At 41.8% G+C, this 21,574-nt stretch overlaps 1 protein-coding gene across 1 annotated transcript in view; it reads left to right on the forward strand.

Annotated features, from left to right (window-relative positions):
- The window catches only part of LOC139764711 (AMP deaminase 2-like), a 181,726-nt gene that overhangs the window by 53,690 nt on the left and 106,462 nt on the right, over positions 1-21,574 (forward strand). Inside the window, exon 5 of the mRNA XM_071691598.1 lies at positions 6,038-6,061. Within this exon, the coding sequence (XP_071547699.1) occupies positions 6,038-6,061 (24 nt within the window). The remainder of the gene's footprint in view (positions 1-6,037; positions 6,062-21,574) is intronic.

Raw genomic sequence — 21,574 nt, forward strand, 5'->3', positions numbered from 1 at the left:
AAGAGTAGTGTGGGAATGTCTTGGGAGTAAAATCGGGGGTCGGTGAGAGGACAAGAGCAAGGGAAGAAGTAGCACTACTCCTGAAACAGGAGTGGTGGGAGTATGTGATAGAATGTAAGAAAGTAAACTCTAGATTGATATGGGTAAAACTGAAAGTTGATGGAGAGAGATGGGTGATTATTGGTGCATATGCACCTGGGCATGAGACGAAAGATCATGAGAGGCAAGTGTTTTGGGAGCAACTGAGTGAGTGTGTTAGTAATTTTGATGCATGAGACCGGGTTATAGTGATGGGTGATTTGAATGCAAAGGTGAGTAATGTTGCAGTTGAGGAAATAATTGGTATACATGGGTTGTTCAGTGTTGTAAATGGAAGTGGTGAAGAGCTTGTAGATTTGTGTGCTGAAAAAAGACTGGTGATTGGGAATACCTGGTTTAAAAAGAGATATACATAAGTATACGTATGTAAGTAAGAGAGATGGCCAGAGAGCGTTATTGGATTACGTGTTAATTGATAGGCACGTGAAAGAGAGACTTTTGGATGTTAAAGTGCTGAGAGGTGTGGCTGAAGGGATGTCTGATCATTATCTTGTGGAGGCGAAGGTGAACATTTGTAGAGGTTTTCAGAAAAGAAGAGAGAATGTTGGGGTGAAGAAAGAGGTAAGAGTAAGTGAGCTTGGGAAGGAGACTTGTGTGAGGAAGTACAAGGAGAGACTGAGTGCAGAATGGAGAGAGGTGAGAGCAAAGGATGTAAGGGGAGTGGAGGAGTAATGGGATGTATTTAGGGAAGTAGTGATGATTTGCGCAAAAGATGCTTGTGTCATGAGAAGCATGGGAGGTGGTTAGATTAGAAAGGGTAGTGAGTGGTGTGATGAAGAAGTAAGATTATTAGTGAAAGAGAAGAGAGAGGCATTTGGACAATTTTTGCAGGGAAATAATGCAAATGACTGGGAGTTATATAAAAGAAAGAGGCAGGAGGTCAAGAGAAAGGTGTAAGAGGTGAAAAAGAGGGCAAATGAGAGTTGGGGTGAGAGAATATCATTAAATTTTAGGGAGAATAAAAAGATGTTTTGGAAGGAAGTAAATAAAGTGCATAAGACAAGAGAACAAATAGAAACATTGGTGAAGGGGGCTAATGGGAAGCAGATAACAAGTAGTGGTGATGTGAGAAGGAGATGGAGTGAGTATTTTGAAGGTTTGTTGAATATGTTAGATGATAGAGTGGCAGATATAGGGTGTTTTGGTTGAGGTGATGTGTGAAGTGAGGGGGTCAGGGAGAATGATTTGGTAAACAGAGAAGAGGTAGTAAAAGGTTTGTGGAAGATGAAAGCTGGCAAGGCAGCAGGTTTGGATGGTACTGCAGTGGAACTTATTAAATAAGGGGGTAACTGTGTTTTTGACTGGTTGGTAAGGATATTCAATGTATGTATGACTCATGGTGAGGTGCCTGAGGATTGGCGGAATGCTTGCATAGTGTCATTGTACAAAGGCAAAGGGGATAAAGGTGAGTGCCTAAATTACAGAGGTATAAGTTTGTTGAGTATTCCTGGGAAATTATATGAAAGGGTATTGATTTAGAGGGTGAAGGCATGTACAGAGCATCAGATTGGGGAAGAGCAGTGTGGTTTCAGAAGTGGTAGAGGATGTGTGGATCAGGTGTTTGCTTTGAAGAATGTATGGGAGAAATACTTAGAAAAACAAATGGATTTGTATGTAGCATTTATGGATCTCGAGAAGGCATATGATAGAGTTGATAGAGATGCTTTGTGGAAGGTATTGATAATATATGGTGTGGGAGGCAAGTTGTTAGAAGCAGTGAAAAGTTTTATCGAGGATGTAAGGCATGTGTATGAGTAGGAAGAGAGGAAAGTAATTGGTTCTCAGTGAATGTCGGTTTGTGGCAGGGGTGCATGATGTCTCCATGGTTGTTTAATTTGTTTATGGATGGTGTTGTTAGGGAGGTGAATGTAAGAGTTTTGGAGAAAGGGGCAAGTATGCAGTCTATTGTAGATGAGAGAGCTTGGGAAGTGAGTCAGTTGTTGTTCGCTGATGATACAGCGCTGGTGGCTGATTCATGTGAGAAACTGCAGAAGCTGGTGACTGAGTTTGGTAAAGTGTGTGAAAGAAGAATGCTGAGAGTAAATGTGAATGAGCAAGGTTATTAGGTTCAGTAGGGTTGAGGGACAAGTCAATTGGGAGGTAAGTTTGAATGGAGAAAAACTGGAGGAAGTGAAGTGTTTTAGATATCTGGAAGTGGATCTGGCAGCGGATGGAACCATGGAAGCGGAAGTAAGTCACAAGGTGGGGTAGGGGGCAAAAGTTCTGGAAGTGTTGAAAAATGTGTGGAAGGTGAGAGCATTATCTCAGAAAGCAAAAATGGGTATGTTTGAAGGAATAGCAGTTCTAACAATGTTATATGGTTGCGAGGTGTGGGCTATAGATAGGGTTGTGTGGAAGAGGGTGGATGTGTTGGAAATGAGATGTTTGAGGACAATATGTGGTGTGAGGTGGTTTGATCGAGTAAGAAATGAAAGGGTAAGAGAGATGTGTGGAAATAAAAGAGTGTGATTAAGAGAGCAGAAGAGAGTGTTTTGAAATGGTTTGGTCACATGGGGAGAATGAGTGAGAAAAGATTGACAAAGAGGATATATGTGTCAGAGGTGGAGGGAACGAGAAGTGGGAGACCAAATTGGAAGTGGAAAGATGGAGTGAAAAAGATTTTGAGCGATTGGAGCCTGAACATGCATGCGGGTGAAAGGCGTGCAAGGAATAGAGTGAATTGGAACGATTTGGTATACCGGGGTCGACATACTGTCAATTGATTGAACCAGGGCATGTGAAGCGTCTAGGGTAAACCGTGGAAAGTTTTGTGGGGCCTGGATGTGGAAAGGGAGCTGTGGTTTTGGTGCATTATACATGACAGCTAGAGACTGAGTGTGAACAAATGTGGCCTTTGTTGTCTTTTCCTAGTGCTACCTCTCGCACATGTGGGGGGAGGGGGTTGTTATTTCATGTGTGGCGGGGTGGTGATGGGAATGAATAAAGGTAGCAAGTATGAATTGTGTACATGTGTATATATGTATATGTCTGTGTATGAATATATATGTATACATTGAAATGTATAGGTATGTGTATGTGCACATGTGGACATGTATGTATATACATGTGTATGCTGTTGGGTTGGGCATTCTTTCGTCTCTTTCCTTGCGCTACCTCACTAATGTGGGAGACAGAAACAAAGTATGATAAGTATAAATAAGCTAACCAATTATTAACAGTCACACTCTTAAGAAATTCAAGTGCAGTACTGTCAACTTCAGCCGCCTTGCCACATTTCACCTTATGCAAAGCTTTCACCACATCTCTCTCCACTAAAGCACTTTTCATGACTCACTTTCATACTCTTCTGACCAAAATACCTTAAAGCCGCTACCCTGTCATCAATCACATTCAACAGTCCTTTAAAGTCCAGATGCTCCTCAACTTATGATGGGGTTACATTCTGAGAAACCCATTGTAAGTTGAAAATTTTGTAAGTTGAAAATACATTTAATACTGTTTATATGACTTACTGAACATCATAGCTTAGTCTAGCTTACCTTAAGCATTCTTGGAACACTTACATTAGCCTACATTTGGACAAAATCATCTAACACAAAGCTTGTTTTATGATAAAGTGTTGAATATCGCACCATTGTAAAGTTGAAAAATCATAAATCAAACCATCTTGAGTTGGGCAGCATCTGTTCTTGTTCCATCTCCTGAAGAGGAAAGGAGACATCATTGTTATAAACAGAATTAAGGCTAGTACCATTCCTTGCATCACTTTGGAATGAATATCTACAGACATAGTTCCATTTGCTACTATTCTGAATTTTTGTAAGTCCAAGACTCTTTCCTCTTTGTTCCATTAACCTATTATATCTTACAAGTTTTGTTTCAGTACTTACTCTCATGGTATTCTGTAGCTGTATCTATCCATCTGTATCTCTGATGCTTGTTCCATTCTAGAACTCCCACGCTAGGGTGATTACAGCAATTAAGTCTCCATAACTAGTGAACTCTATTGCCACTTCTTAGCTGTAAGTGCCTCACCCTAATCAGGCCACTGGAAGAGGGCAAGTCTAGCGCAGTGTTTGCAGAGGCTCTTACCTTCTCTTCCTACTGACAACTACTTAGTACTCCTGTCTGATATTTCTACCTATTACTTCTACCTGATTCTCCTTCCTAAATGTTCCTACTCAGTACTTCTGTCTATTGCTCCTACAATTTTTCCAAAAAGCTGGGCTAGCATATAATGCTCACCACAGGAAAATGTATAGTTATGAAAAATAAGCTGTGTGAATTAAGTGTTGTGATGTGTTATGTGTGACAAGGAGATACTTTATGATAATTTCTTTTTAATAAATTTTCCAAAATCGATAGATTCCTACATACCTAAAACCATATAAAGAATGGATCATGATGAAAACTTAACAGAAAGATGCCAAGTCAGCAGTTGAATATAGTCAGCAAGAACCATGCTGTTTCAGTTACAGCCTGATTGTAAAGGACAGGTATCACATCATAGATAAAATGGGTAGTATACCTCCAAGGAATGCAACAATTAGCTTATATCTATGCTATAGATAAATATAGCTAGATGGAAAAGCTTATTCTTAATAATATCAACACACAAAGTTATGTCCTGTATATGATCAGTAAATAATGAAGTAAGCCACTATGTCTCTGTTTTGCTATTGTTTTCATTGCTGCTGCTGTAGTTAATCTTGCCAAACATCATAGCAAAGTCAATAAAAACAGTGTCCATTCTCTTTCTCTACATCAGAGTTTTGTGGAAGGTGTTGTAATGAGTTGATAGTGAAGTTTGCATACTTTGCTTTGGTGTAAATCCTTGCTGGCCTTTATTAAATGGTTGTTTTTGATCAGTTGTTCAAGTATGTGTCCTTTTTTATTACTCTTTCATAGACTTAACAGAGATAAAAGAATACAACAGACAGAGTCACATAGTCAGAAATGTTTTTAAGGAAGCAGGTTTCATTGTCAATCAGGAAAAATCTTGACTTGTTCCAAAACAGAAATTCTTATTCTTAGGATTAGCTGGTGCTTCCAAACAAGTTTGCTTCACGTGTTAGGGGACAAGGCTCCAGTTTATACAGAAACATCTTGTCCCTCTAGATCATAAAGTTGTTTCTGATTAGGTAAAGCATCTGCAAGAAAGCTCAGATTTAAAGGTGGGTGTATGATATAGCAAAGTTACTGGCCAGAAGAATGGTACTGTGGATTGATAGTTCTTTTCAGTAAAGTAGTGAGATATAGTAAGAGATATACCCAAAGAGCTTTGCACAGCTTTAAAATATTGGACCTACAAGGCTACAAGGAAAATCTGCAGAAAGCAAGGGCATAGAGAGCACTTGTAGACCATCAGAATGTTTGGACAGACTGGATGAGACAATCATTCATCAGAGGGTCACAAGAAGCAAGTTGTGTTGATAGTAAGAAGGTATCAGTGGTTATATATACAGAGGGTCACAAAAAGCAAGAGGTTCAGAGTTGTGTTGACATATCAGTAAGAAGTTATCATTGGTTACAGATAGGACAGGGAGATTATTTTATTGACAGCACCACAGAAAGAATATCTATCCATTGTCATGTATTCTGTGATGAACTTTGATAGGTAAAATAGAGGTAGCCAATCACAGCACGTAATGATGGTGCAGATTTTTATGTGAATTATGAAAGTAACAGAAAAATTACTTTGATATTGTTAACAGTTTATCGTCATGACTATATTTTTTTACTTACAACAAACCATCCCTCAAATGATCTTAGTTTAGTTCTCATTTTCTTGATGAAATTTTTATTGGGATTTTGTTGTGCTATAACTTTAAATATGAAATAAAGAGCTATTTCAAACAAAGTGATTTCTATCACATGTTTTTTATTATGATTTCATTATTTGTGATTGAGCAGATGCCAGACATTACCAACTAGGTTTTGTAATAACTTTGATTTTTACCCTTCTGTGCTATCTCAGGATAATCCAGAGACCAAGAGAAAGGTAAGACAAGTGATCTTGCTTGAATTGAGTAGTTTGCTTTTACTTGATTTACTCTTTCTTAGGTTTTAGTTGTGTTTTGGTTGATTGTTTTTAGCTGTCACTTGTATGTAGTGGATCAGATATTTTTTTCATATGTTAGCTGAGATGCCATGGGCAGCTGAGGTTTCTAGAAAAGAAGAGAGAATGTTGGGGAGAAGCGAGCAGTTAGAGTAAATGAGCTTGGAAAGGAGACCTGTGTGAGGAAGCACCAGGAGAAGTTGAGTGTAGAATGGCAAAAGGTGAGAGCAAATGACGTGAAGGGAGGGAAGGGATGAGGGAAGAATGGGATGTATTTAGGGAAGCAGTGATGACTTACTCAAAAGATGCATGTGGGATGAGAAAGATGGGAGGTGGGCAGATTAGAAAGGTTAGTGAGTGGTGGGATGAAGTAAAGTTGTTAGTGAAAGAGAAAAGAGAGGTGTTTGGACGATACTTGCAGTTAAGTAGTGCTAATGACTGGGAAATGTATAAAAGAAAGCAACAGGAGGTTGGGAAAGGGGTGCAAGGGGTGAAAGGGGAGGGCTGGTGAGAGTTGGCATGGGGGAGTATCATTGAGTTTTAATGAGAATAAAAGATGTTTTGGAAGGAGGTAAATGGCATGCATGTTACAAGAGAGCAAATAGAAACATTGGTGAGGGGGCAGGTAGGGAGGTAGTAACAGGGGGTGATGGAGTGAGAAGGAGATGATGAATGTGTTTGATGGAGTGGCTGATGTGGGGTGTTTTGGTTGGGGTAGTGTGAGAAGTGAAAGGGTCAGGGAGAGTGGTTTGGTAGAGAGAGAAGAGGTAGTGAAAGCTTTGTAGAAGATGGAATCCAGCAGAGTGGCGGATTAGGATGTTATTGCAGTGGAGTTTATTAAGTGCAGGGAGGGGAGGAGGGGGGCTGTGTTGTTGATTGCTTGTTAAGGATATTCATTGTATGTGTGGATCATGGTGAGGTGCCTGAGGATTAGCAGAATGCATGCATGGTGCCATTGTACAGCAGCAGAGGGGATGAGAGTGGGTGTTCAAACCACAGAGGCATAAGTTTGCTGGGTGTTCCTGAGAAATTATATGGGAGGGTATTGATTGAGAGTGTGGAGGCATGTACAGAGCATCAGACTGAGGAAGAGCAGTGTGGTTTCATAAGTAGTAGAGGGTGTGTGGATCAAGTGTTTGCTTTGAAGAATGTATGTGAGTAATACTTAGAAAAACAGATGGATTTGTATGTAGCATTTATGGATCTGCAGTGGGTATGTGGTAGGGCTGATAGAGAGGAAGGTTTTAGAGTATATGGTGTGGGAAGTAAGTTGCTAGAAGCAGTGAAAAGTTTTTACCAAGGATGTAAGGCATGTGTATGAGTAGGAAGAGAGGAAAGTAATTGGTTCCCAGTGAATGTTGGTTTGCAGCAGGGGTGTGTGTTGTCCCCATGGTTGTTTAATTTGTTTATAGATGGGGCTCTTAGGGAGGTGAATGCAAAAGTTTTGGAGAGAGGGGTGAGTGTGCAGTTTGTTATGGATGAGAGGGCCTTCATCCATTCCTGTCTACCCTGTCCCACAGGAAAATAGCATCACTATCCCCTGCTTCAGTGAGGTAGTGCCAGGAATACAGACAAAAAGGCCATATTCATTCACACTCAGTCTCTAACTGTTGTATGTAATGCACCAAAACCACAGCTCTCTATCCACATCCAGGCCCCACAGACTTTTCCTGGTTTACCCCATACGCTTTACATGCTCTGGTTAAGTCCTGTGACAGCACATTGACCCTGGTAAACCACATTGTTCCAGTGCATTCTATTCCTTACACACCTCTCACTCTCCAGTATCTTCAGGCCCCGATTGCTCAAAATTTTTTTCAGTCCATCCTTCCACCTTCAGTTTGGTCTCCCGCTTCTCCTTGTTCCCTCCACCTCTGATACATATATCCTCTCTGTCAATCTTTCCTCACTTATACTCTCCATATGTCCAAACCAATTCAGCGCACCCTTTTCTGCTCTCTCAACAAAACTCTTTGTATTTCCACACATCTCTCATACCCTTACATTACTTACTTGATCAAACCACCTCACACCACATATTGTCCTCAAACATCTCATTTCCAACACATCCAACCTCCTCTCCACAACTCTATAGCCCATGCCTCGCAACCATATAACATTGTTGGAAATACTATTCCTTCAAACATACCCATTTTTGCTGTACGAGATAATGTTCTCTCCTTCCACACATTCTTCATTGCTCCCAGAACCTGCGCCCCCTCCCCCACCCTGTGACTCACTTCCACTTTTATATATATACATCTATATATATATACATATATATATATATATATATATATATATATATATATATATATATATATATATATATATATTTTTTTTTTTTTATACTTTGTCGCTGTCTCCCGCGTTTGCGAGGTAGCGCAAGGAAACAGACGAAAGAAATGGCCCCCCCCATACACATGTATATACACACGTCCACACACGCAAATATACATACCTACACAGCTTTCCATGGTTTACCCCAGACGCTTCACATGCCTTGATTCAATCCACTGACAGCACGTCAACCCCGGTATACCACATCGCTCCAATTCACTCTATTCCTTGCCCTCCTTTCACCCTCCTGCATGTTCAGGCCCCGATCACACAAAATCTTTTTCACTCCATCTTTCCACCTCCAATTTGGTCTCCCTCTTCTTCTTGCTCCCTCCACCTCCGACACATATATCCTCTTGGTCAATCTTTCCTCACTCATCCTCTCCATGTGCCCAAACCACTTCAAAACACCCTCTTCTGCTCTCTCAACCACGCTCTTTTTATTTCCACACATCTCTCTTACCCTTACGTTACTCACTCGATCAAACCACCTCACACCACACATTGTCCTCAAACATCTCATTTCCAGCACATCCATCCTCCTGCGCACAACTCTATCCATAGCCCACGCCTCGCAACCATACAACATTGTTGGAACCACTATTCCTTCAAACATACCCATTTTTGCTTTCCGAGATAATGTTCTCGACTTCCACACATTCTTCAAGGCCCCCAGAATTTTCGCCCCCCTCCCCCACCCTATGATCCACTTCCGCTTCCATGGTTCCATCCGCTGCCAGATCCACTCCCAGATATCTGAAACACTTCACTTCCTCCAGTTTTTCTCCATTCAAACTCACCTCCCAATTGACTTGACCCTCAACCCTACTGTACCTAATAACCTTGCTCTTATTCACATTTACTCTTAACTTTCTTCTTCCACACACTTTACCAAACTCAGTCACCAGCTTCTGCAGTTTCTCACATGAATCAGCCACCAGCGCTGTATCATCAGCGAACAACAACTAACTCACTTCCCAAGCTCTCTCATCCCCAACACACTTCATATATATATATATATATATATATATATATATATATATATATATATATATATATATATATCACTTTCCTCTCTTCCTACACGTACACATGCCTTACATCCTCGATAAAAACTTTTCACTGCTCCTAACAACTTGCCTTTCACACCATATATTCTTAATACCTTCCACAGAGCATCTCTATCATCTCTATCATATGCCTTCTCCAGATCCATAAATGCTACATACAAATCCATTTGCTTTTCTAAGTATTTCTCACATACATTCTTCAAAGCAAACACCTGATCCACACATCCTCTACCACTTCTGAAACCACACTGCTCTTCCCCAATCTGATGCTCTGTACATGCCTTCACCCTCTCAATCAATACCCTCCCAGTGAATGTAGGTTTGCAGCAGGGGTGTGTGATGTCTCCATGGTTGTTTAATTTGTTTATGGATGGGGTTGTTAGGGAGGTGAATGCAAGAGTTTTAGAAAGAGGGGCAAGTATGAAGTCTGTTGGGGATGAGAGAGCTTGGGAAGTGAGTCAGTTGTTGTTCGCTGATGATACAGCGCTGGTGGCTGATTCATGTGAGAAACTGCAGAAGCTGGTGACTGAGTTTGGTAAAGTGTGTGAAAGAAGAAAGTTAAGAGTAAATGTGAATAAGAGCAAGGTTATTAGGTACAGTAGGGTTGAGGGTCAAGTCAATTGGGAGGTGAGTTTGAATGGAGAAAAACTGGAGGAAGTGAAGTGTTTTAGATATCTGGGAGTGGATCTGGCAGCGGATGGAACCATGGAAGCGGAAGTGGATCATAGGGTAGGGGAGGGGGCGAAAATTCTGGGAGCCTTGAAGAATGTGTGGAAGTCGAGAACATTATCTCGGAAAGCAAAAATGGGTATGTTCGAAGGAATAGTGGTTCCAACAATGTTGTATGGTTGCGAGGCGTGGACTATGGATAGAGTTGTGCGCAAGAGGATGGATGTGCTGGAAATGAGATGTTTGAGGACAATGTGTGGTGTGAGGTGGTTTGATCGAGTAAGTAACGTAAGGGTAAGAGAGTTGTGTGGAAATAAAAAGAGCGTGGTTGAGAGAGCAGAAGAGGGTGTTCTGAAATGGTTTGGTCACATGGAGAGAATGAGTGAGGAAAGATTGACCAAGAGGATATATGTGTCGGAGGTGGAGGGAACGAGGAGAAGAGGGAGACCAAATTGGAGGTGGAAAGATGGAGTGAAGAAGATTTTGGGTGATTGGGGCCTGAACATGCAGGAGGGTGAAAGGAGGGCAAGGAATAGAGTGAATTGGAGCGATGTGGTATACCGGGGTTGACGTGCTGTCAGTGGATTGAATCAGGGCATGTGAGGCGTCTGGGGTAAACCATGGAAAGCTGTGTAGGTATGTATATTTGCGTGTGTGGACGTATGTATATACATGTGTATGGGGGTGGGTTGGGCCATTTCTTTCGCCTGTTTCCTTGCGCTACCTCGCAAACGCGGGAGACAGCGACAAAGCAAAAAAAAAAAATATATATATATGTATATATATATATATATATATATATATATATATATATATATATATATATATATATATATATATATATATATCGGAAAGCAAAAATGGGTATGTTTGAAGGAATAGTGGTTCCAACAATGTTGTATGGTTGCGAGGCGTGGGCTATGGATAGAGTTGTGCGCAGGAGGGTGGATGTGCTGGAAATGAGATGTTTGAGGACAATGTGTGGTGTGAGGTGGTTTGATCAAGTAAGTAACGTAAGGGTAAGAGAGATGTGTGGAAATAAAAAGAGTGTAGTTGAGAGAGCAGAAGAGGGTGTTTTGAAATGGTTTGGGCACATGGAGAGAATGAGTGAGGAAAGATTGACCAAGAGGATATATGTGTCGGAGGTGGAGGGAACGAGGTGAAGTGGGAGACCAAATTGGAGGTGGAAAGATGGAGTGAAAAAGATTTTGTGTGATCGGGGCCTGAACATGCAGGAGGGTGAAAGGAGATCAAGGAATAGAGTGAATTGGATCGATGTCGTATACCGGGGTTGATGTGCTGTCAGTGGATTGAATCAGGGCATGTGAAGCGTCTGGGGTAAACCATGGAAAGCTGTGTAGGTATGTATATTTGCGTGTGTGGACGTGTATGTATATACATGTGTATGGGGGTGGGTTGATCCATTTCTTTCATCTGTTTCCTTGCGCTACCTCGCAAATGCGGGAGACAGTGACAAAGCAAAAAAAAAAAATATATATATATATATATATTTTTTATTCATTAATTATACTTTGTCGCTGTCTCCCGTGTTAGTGAGGTAGCACAAGGAAATAGACGAAAGAATGACCCAACCCACCAACATACACATATATATACATACATATATGCACACGCACATATACATACCTATACATTTCAACGTATACATGTAGATATACGTACAAAGACATATACATATATACACATGTACATAATTCATACATGCTCCTTTACTCATTTCCGCTGCCACCCCACCACACATGAAATAACCCACTCCCCCCGCAAGCACATGAGATAGAGCTAGGAAAAGATAATAAAGGCCACATTCCTTCACACTTCTACTGTAGCTGTCATGTATAATGCACCGAAACCACAGCTCCCTTTCACATCTAGGCCCCACAAAACTTTCCATGGTTTACCCCAGATGCTTCACATGCCCTGGTTCAATCCATTGATAGCATGTCGACCCCGGTATACCACATCGTTCCAATTCACTCTATTCCTTGCACACCTTTCACCCTCCTGCATGTTCAGGCCCTGATCACTCAAAATCTTTTTCTCTATACTTTCCACCTCCAATTTGGTCTCCCACTTCTCCTCGTTCAGTCCCCCTCTGACACATATATCCTCTTTGACAATCTTTCCTCACTCATTCTCTCCATGTGACCAAACCATTTCAATACACCCTCTTCTGCTCTCTAAACCACACTCTTTTTATTACGACACATCTCTCTTACCCTTTCATTACTTACTCGATCAAAGAAAAAAGCTGAGAGTAAATGTGAATAAGAGCAAGGTTTTTGGTACAGTAGGGTTGAGGGATAGGTCAATTGGGAGGTAAGTTTGAATTGAGAAAAACTGGAGGAAGTGAAGTGTTTTAGATATCTGGGAGTGGATTTGGCAGCGGATGGAATCATGGAAGCGGAAGTGAATCATAGGGTGGTGGAGGGGGCGAAAGTTCTGGGAGCGTTGAAGAATGTGTGGAAGTCGAGAACATTATCTCGGAAAGCAAAAATGGGTATGTTTGAAGAAATAGTGGTTCCAACAATGTTATATGGTTGCAAGGTATGGGTTATAGATAGAGTTGTGTGGAGGAGGGAGGATGTGCTGGAAATAAGATGTTTGAAGACAATATGTGGTGTGAGGTGGTTTGATCGAGTAAGTGATAATAGGGTAAGAGAGATGTGTGGTAATAAAAGGAGTGTGGTTGAGAAAGCAGAAGGGGGTGTTTTGAAGTGGTTTGATCACATGGAGAGAATGAGTGAGGAAAGATTGACCAAGAGGATATATGTGTCAGAGGTGGAGGGAATGAGGAGAACTAAAGGCATTCAAGGAATAGAGTGAATTGGAATGATGTGGTATACCGGAGTTGATGTGCTGTCAATGGATTGAACCAGGGCATGTGAAGTGTCTGGGGTAAACCATGGAATGTTCTGTGGGGCCTGGATGTGGAAAGGGAGCTGTGGTTTTGGTGCATTATTGCAAGACAGCTAGAGAGTGAGTGTGAATGAATGTGGCCTTTGTTGTCCTATCCTACTGCTACCCACACACATGAAGAGGGAGGGGGTTGTTATTTCATGTGTGGCAGGGTGGTGATGGGAATGAATAAAGGCAGACAGTATGAATTATGCACATGTGTATATATGTATATGACTGTGTGTGTATATATATGTATACGTTGAGATGCATATGTATGTATATTTGCGTGTGTGGACGTGTATGTATATACATGTGTATGTGGGTGGGTTGGGCCATTCTTTCATCTGTTTCCTTGTGCTACCTCGCTAACGCAGGAGACAGCGACAAAGCAAAATATATATATATTGGAAAGGATCACAATTTTGCGCGTGATCAAGATATTCCTATGAGTCCACGGGGAAAATGAAACACGATAAGTTCCCAAGTGCACTTTCGTGTAATAATCACATCATCAGGGGAGACACAAGAGAGAAATAAGTCAGTTGATATACATCGGACAATTGCATGTTTTCCAAATGGCGTTCTAGTGTAGGAAGAGAGGAAAGTGATTGGTTCTCAGTGAATGTAGGTTTGCGGCAGGGGTGTGTGATGTCTCCATGGTTGTTTAATTTGTTTATGGATGGGGTTGTTAGGGAGGTGAATGCAAGAGTTTTGGAAAGAGGGGCAAGTATGAAGTCTGTTGGGGATGAGAGAGCTTGGTAAGTGAGTCAGTTGTTGTTCGCTGATGATACAGCACTGGTGGCTGATTCATGTGAGAAACTGCAGAAGCTGGTGACTGAGTTTGGTAAAGTGTGTGAAAGAAGAAAGTTAAGAGTAAATGTGAATAAGAGTAAGGTTATTAGGTACAGTAGGGTTGAGGGTCAAGTCAATTGGGAGGTGAGTTTGAATGGAGAAAAACTGGAGGAAGTGAAGTGTTTTAGATATCTGGGAGTGGATCTGGCAGCGGATGGAACCATGGAAGCGGAAGTGGATCATAGGGTGGGGGAGGGGGCGAAAATTCTGGGAGCCTTGAAGAATGTGTGGAAGTCGAGAACATTATCTCGGAATGCAAAAATGGGTATGTTTGAAGGAATAGTGGTTCCAACAATGTTGTATGGTTCCGAGGCGTGGGCTATGGATAGAGTTGTGCGCAGGAGGATGGATGTGCTGGAAATGAGATGTTTGAGGACAATGTGTGGTGTGAGGTGGTTTGATCGAGTAAATAACGTAAGGGTAAGAGAGATGTGTGGAAATAAAAAGAGCGTGGTTGAGAGAGCAGAACAGGGTGTTTTGAAATGGTTTGGGCACATGGAAAGAATGAGTGAGGAAAGATTGACCAAGAGGATATATGTGTCGGAGGTGGAGGGAACGAGGAGAAGAGGGAGACCAAATTGGAGGTGGAAAGATGGAGTGAAAAAGATTTTGTGTGATCGGGGCCTGAAAGTGCAGGAGGGGGAAAGGAGGGCAAGGAATAGAGTGAATTGGAGCGATGTGTTATACCAAGGTTGACGTGCTGTCAGTGGATTGAATCAAGGCATGTGAAGCATCTGGGGTAAACCATGGAAAGCTGTGTAGGTAGGTATATTTGCGTGTGTGGACGTATGTATATACATGTGTATGGGGGTGGGTTGGGCCATTTCTTTCATCTGTTTCCTTGCGCTACCTCGCAAATGCGGGAGACAGCGACAAAAAAAAAATATATCTTTTTCTTTTCTTTCAAACTATTTGCCATTTCCCGCATTAGCAAGGTAGCGTTAAGAACAGAGTACTGGGCCTCTGAGGGAATATCCTCACCTGGCCCCCTTCTCTGTTCCTGCTTTGGGAAAAAAAAAAAAACAAGAGGGGAGGATTTCCAGCCCCCCGCTCCCTTCCCTTTTAGTCGTCTTCTACGACACGCAGGGAATACGTGGGAAGTATTCTTTCTCCCCTATCCCCAGGGATAAAATATATATATGTATATATATATTCTTTCTTTTTTCCTTCATACTATTCGCCATTTCCCGCATTAGCGAGGTAGCGTTAAGAACAGAGGACTGGGCCTTAGAGGGAATATCCTCACCTGGCCCACTTCTCTGTTCCTTCTTTTTGGAAAAAAAAAAAAAATGAGAGGGGGAGGATTTCCAGCCACCTGCTCCCTCCCCTTTTAGTCGCCTTCTATGACATGCAGGGAATACGTGGGAAGTATTCTTTCTCCCCTATCCCAAGGGATGATATATATATATATGCAAAGGTGAGTAATGTGGCAGTTGAGGGAATAATTGGTATACGTGGGGTGTTCAGTGTTGTAAATGGAAATGGTGAAGAGCTTGTAGATTTATGTGCTGAAAAAGGACTGGTGATTGGGAATACCTGGTTTAAAAAGCGAGATATACATAAGTATACGTATGTAAGTAGGAGAGATGGCCAGAGAGCATTATTGGATTACGTGTTAATTGACAGGCGCGCGAAAGAGAGACTTTTGGATGTTAATGTGCTGAGAGGTGCAACTGGAGGGATGTCTGATCATTATCTTGTGGAGGCTAAGGTGAAGATTTGTATGGGTTTTCAGAAAAGAAGAGTGAATGTTGGGGTGAAGAGGGTGGTGAGAGTAAGTGAGCTTGGGAAGGAGACTTGTGTGAGGAAGTACCAGGAGAGACTGAGTACAGAATGGAAAAAGGTGAGAACAATGGAAGTAAGGGGGGTGGGGGAGGAATGGGATGTATTTAGGGAATCAGTGATGGATTGCACAAAAGATGCTTGTGGCATGAGAAGAGTGGAGGGTATGTTGATTAGAAAGGGTAGTGAGTGGTGGGATGAAGAAGTAAGATTATTAGTGAAAGAGAAGAGAGAGGCATTTGGACAATTTTTGCAGGGAAAAAATACAATTGAGTGGGAGATGTATTAAAGAAAGACAGGAGGTCAAGAGAAAGGTGCAAGAGGTGAAAAAGAGGGCAAATGAGAGTTGGGGTGAGAGAGTATCATTAAATTTTAGGGAGAATAAAAAGATGTTCTGGAAGGAGATAAATAAAGTGCATAAGACAAGGGAGCAAATGGGAACTTCAGTGAAGGGGGCAAATGGGGAGGTGATAACAAGTAGCGGTGATGTGAGAAGGAGATTGAGTGAGTATTTTGAAGGTTTGTTGAATGTGTTTGATGATAGAGTGGCAGATATAGGGTGTTTTGGTCGAGGTGGTGTGCAAAGTGAGAGGGTTAGGGAAAATGATTTGGTAAACAGAGAAGAGGTAGTAAAAGCTTTGCGGAAGATGAAAGCCGGCAAGGCAGCAGGTTTGGATGGTATTGCAGTGGAATCTATTAAAAAAGGGGGTGATTGTATTATTGACTGGTTGGTAAGGTTATTTAATGTATGTATGACTCATGGTGAGGTGCCTGAGGATTGGTGGAATGCGTGCATAGTGCCATTGTACAAAGACAAAGGGGATAAGAGTGAGTGCTCAAATTACAGAGGTATAAGTTTGTTGAGTATTCCTGGTAAATTATATGGGAGGGTATTGATTGAGAGGGTGAAGGTATGTACAGAGCATCAGATTGGGGAAGAGCAGTGTGGTTTCAGAAGTGGTAGAGGATGTGTGGATCAGGTGTTTGCTTTGAAGAATGTATGTGAGAAATACTTAGAAAAGCGAATGGATTTGTATATAGCATTTATGGATCTGGAGAAGGCATATGATAGAGTTGATAGAGATGCTCTGTGGAAGGTATTAAGAATATATGGTGTGGGAGGCAAGTTGTTAGAAGCAGTGAAAAGTTTTTATCGAGGATGTAAGACATGTGTACATGTAGGAAGAGAGGAAAGTGATTGGTTCTCAGTGAATGTAGGTTTGGGGTAGGGGTGTGTGATGTCTCCATGGTTGTTTAATTTGTTTATGGATGGGGTTGTTAGGGAGGTGAATGCAAGAGTTTTGGAAAGAGGGGCAAGTATGAAGTCTGTTGGGGATGAGAGAGCTTGGGAAGTGAGTCAGTTGTTGTTCGCTGATGATACAGCGCTGGTGGCTAATTCATGTGAGAAACTGCAGAAGCTGGTGACTGAGTTTGGTAAAGTGTGTGAAAGAAGAAAGTTAAGAGTAAATGTGAATAAGAGCAAGGTTAATAGGTACAGTAGGGTTGAGGGTCAAGTCAATTGGGAGGTAAGTTTGAATGGAGAAAAACTGGAGGAAGTAAAGAGTTTTAGATGTCTGGGAGTGGATCTGGCAGCGGATGGAACCATGGAAGCGGAAGTGGATCATAGGGTGGGGGAGGGGGCGAAAATCCTGGGAGCCTTGAAGAATGTGTAGAAGTCGAGAACATTATCTCGTAAAGCAAAAATGGGTATGTTTGAAGGAATAGTGGTTCCAACAATGTTGTATGGTTGCAAGGCGTGGGCTATGGATAGAGTTGTGCACAGGAGGATGGATGTGCTGGAAATGAGATGTTTGAGGACAATGTGTAGTGTGAGGTGGTTTGATCGAGTAAGTAACGTAAGGGTAAGAGAGATGTGTGGAAATAAAAAGAGCATGGTTGAGAGAGCAGAAGAGGGTGTTTTGAAATGGTTTGGGCACATGGAAAGAATGAGTGAGGAAAGATTGACCAAGAGGATATATGTGTCGGAGGTGGAGGGAACGAGGAGAAGTGGGAGACCAAATTGGAGGTGGAAAGATGGAGTGAAAAAGATTTTGTGTGATCGGGGCCTGAACATGCAGGAGGGTGAAGGGAGGGCAAGAAATAGAGTGAATTGGATCGTTGTGGTATACCGGGGTTGATGTGCTGTCAATGGATTGAATCAGGGCATGTGAAGCGTCTGGGGTAAACCATGGAAAGCTTTGTAGGTATGTATGTTTGCGTGTGTGGACGTATGTATATACATGTGTATGGGGTTGGGTTGGGCCATTGCTTTCGTCTGTTTCCTTGCGCTACCTCGCAAATGCGGGAGACAGCGACAATGCAAAAAAATATATATATATATATATATATATATATATATATATATATATATATATATATATATATATATATATATATATATATATTTTTTTTTTTTTTTCTTTTTTTTTGCCTTGTCGCTGTCTCCCGCGTTTGCGAGGTAGCGCAAGGAAACAGACTAGGAATGGCCCAACCCACCCACATACACATGTGCATACATAAATGCCCAAACATGCATATATACATACATATACATTTCATTGTATACATACAGACATATACATATATAAACACATACATATCCATACTTGCTGCCTTCATCATTTCCCGTCACCACTCCACCACGCACGAAATAGCATCCCTCCTCAATCACTGTTTCCCGCATCAGCGAGGTAGCGCCAGGATACAGACAAAGAATGTCCCATCCACTCATATACACACATATATATACATAAAGGCCATATATGCACATATACATACATATACATACATATACACACATGTACATAGTCATGCTTGCCTTCATCCATTCCTGTTGCTCCCCTGCCCCACAGGAAACAGCATCACTACCCCCCACTTCAGATAGGTAGTGCAAGGAAAACAGACAAAAAGGCCACATTCGTTAACACTGTCATGTGTAATGCACAGACCTTTCCATGGTTTACTCCAGACGCTTCACAAGCCCTGGTTCAGTCCAATGAAAGCACATCGACCCCAGTATACCACATCATTCCAATTCGCTCTATTCTTTGCGCACATTTCACCCTCCTGTATGTTCAGGCCCCAATTGATCAAAATCTTTTTCACTCCTTCCTTCTACCTCCAATTTAGTCTCCCACTTCTTGTTCTCTCCACTTTATCACTTTATCACTTTATCACTGTCTCCCGTGTTAGCGAGGTAGTGCAAGGAAACAGACGAAAGACTGTCCCAACCCACCCACATACACATGTATATACATACACGTCCACACACGCAAATATACATACCTATACATCTCAAAGTATACATATATATTCACACATAGAAGACATATACATATAAACACATGTACATAATTCATACTGTATGCCTCTATCCATTCCAGTCGCCACCTCACCACACATGAAATAACAACCCCCTCCCCCCCTAATGTGTGCGAGGTAGCGCTAGGAAAAGACAACAAAGGCCACATTCGTTCACACTCAGTCTCTAGCTGTCATGTAATAATGCACCAAAACTACAGCTACCTTTCCACATCCAGGCCCCACAGAACTTTCCATGTTTTACCCCAGACGCTTCACATGCCCTGGTTCAATCCATTGACAGCACGTCGATCCCAGTATACCACATCGATCCAATTCACTCTCTTCCTTTCACGCCTTTCACCCTCCTGCATGTTCAGGCCCCGATCACTCAAAATCTTTTTCACTCCATCTTTCCACCTCCAATTTGGTCTCCCACTTCTCCTCATTCCCTCCACCTCTGATACATATATCCTCTTGGTCAATCTTTCCTCACTCATTCTCTCCATGTGACCAAACCATTTCAAAACACCCTCTTCTGCTCTCTCAACCACACTCTTTTTATTACCCCACATCTCTCTTACCATATTATTACTTACTCGATCAAACCACCTCACACCACATATTGTCCTCAAACATCTCATTTCCAGCACATCCACTCTCCTCCACACAACTCTATCCATAGCCCATGCCTCGCAACCATATAACATTGTTTGAACTATTATTCCTTCAAACATACCCATTTTTGCTTTTCGAGATAAGGTTCTTGACTTCCACACATTTTCAACGCTCCCAGAATTTTCACCCCCTCCCCCACCCTATGATTCACGTCTTCCATGGTTCCATCTGCTGCCAGATCCACTCCCAGATATCTAAAACTCTTTACTTCCAGTTTTTCTCCATTCAAACTTACCTCCCAATTGACTTGACCCTCAACCCTACTGTACCTAATAACCTTGCTCTTATTCACATTTACTCTCAGCTTTCTTGTTTCACACACTTTACCAAACTCAGTCACCAGCTTCTGCAGTTTCTCACACAAATCAGCCACCAGCGCTGTATCATCAGTGAACAACAACTGACTCACTTCCCAAGCTCTCTCATCCACAACAGACTGCATACTTGCCCCTCTTTCCAAAACTCTTGCATTCACCTCCCTAACAACCCCATCCATAAACAAATTAAACAACCATGGAGACATCACACACCCCTGCCGGAAACCTACATTCACTGAGAACCAATCACTTTCCTCCCTTCCTACACGTACACATGCCTTCCATCCTTGATTAAAACTTTTCACTGCTTCTAACAACTTGCCTCCCACACCATATATTCTTAATACCTTCCACAGAGCATCTCTATCAACTCTATCATATGCCTTCTCCAGATCCATAAATGCTACATACAAATCCATTTGCTTTTCTAAGTATTTCTCACATACATTCTTCAAAGCAAACACCAGATCCACACATCCTCTATCACTTCTGAAACCACACTGCTCTTCCCCAATCTGATGCTCTGTACATGCCTTCACCCTCTCAATCAATACCCTCCGATATAATTTCCCAGGAACACTCATCAAACATACCTCTGTAATTTGAGCATTCTTTTTTATCCCCTTTGCCTTTGTACAATGGCACTATGCAAGCATTCCACCAATCCTCAGGCACCTCACCATGAATCATACATACATTAAATAACCTTACCAACCAGTCAACAATTCAGTCACCCCCTTTTTTTATAAATTCCACTGAAATACCATCTAAACCCGCTGCCTTACCGGCTTTCATCTTGCGCAAAGCTTTTGCTACCTCTTCTCTGTTTATCAAATCATTTTCCCTAACCCTCTCACTTTGCACACCACCTCGACCAAAACACCCTATATCTGCCACTCTATCATCAAACACATTCAACAAACCTTCAAAATACTCACTCCATCTCCTCACATCACCACTACTTGTTATCACCTCCCCATTAGCCTCCTTCACTGAAGTTCCCATTTGTTCCCTTGTCTTACACACTTTATTAACCTCCTTCCAAAGTATCTTTTTATTCTCCCTAAAATTTAATGATATTCTCTCACCCCAACTCTCATTTGCCCTCTTTTTCACCTCTTGCGCCTTTCTCTTGACCTCCTGCCTTTTTCTTTTATACATCTCCCAGTCATTTGCATTATTTCCTTGCAAAAACCATCCAAATGCCTCTCTCTTCTCTTTCACTAATAATCTTACTTCTTCATCTTACCACTCACTACCCTTTCTAATCTGCCCACCTCCCATGCTTCTCATGCCACAAGCATCTTTTGCGCAATCCATCACTGCTTCCCTAAATACATCCCATTCCTCCTTCACTCCCCTTACGTCCTTTCTCCTCACCTTTTTCCATTCTGTACTCAGTCTCTCCTGGTACTTCCTCACACAAGTCTCCTTCCCAAGCTTACTTACTCTCATCACTCTTTTCCCCCAAACATTCTCTCTTCTTTTCTGAAAACCTCTTCAAATCTTCACCTTCGCCTTCACAAGAT

The sequence above is a fragment of the Panulirus ornatus genome, chromosome 50 (assembly GCF_036320965.1).
Source record: "Panulirus ornatus isolate Po-2019 chromosome 50, ASM3632096v1, whole genome shotgun sequence".
NCBI classification, from domain to species: domain Eukaryota; kingdom Metazoa; phylum Arthropoda; class Malacostraca; order Decapoda; family Palinuridae; genus Panulirus; species Panulirus ornatus.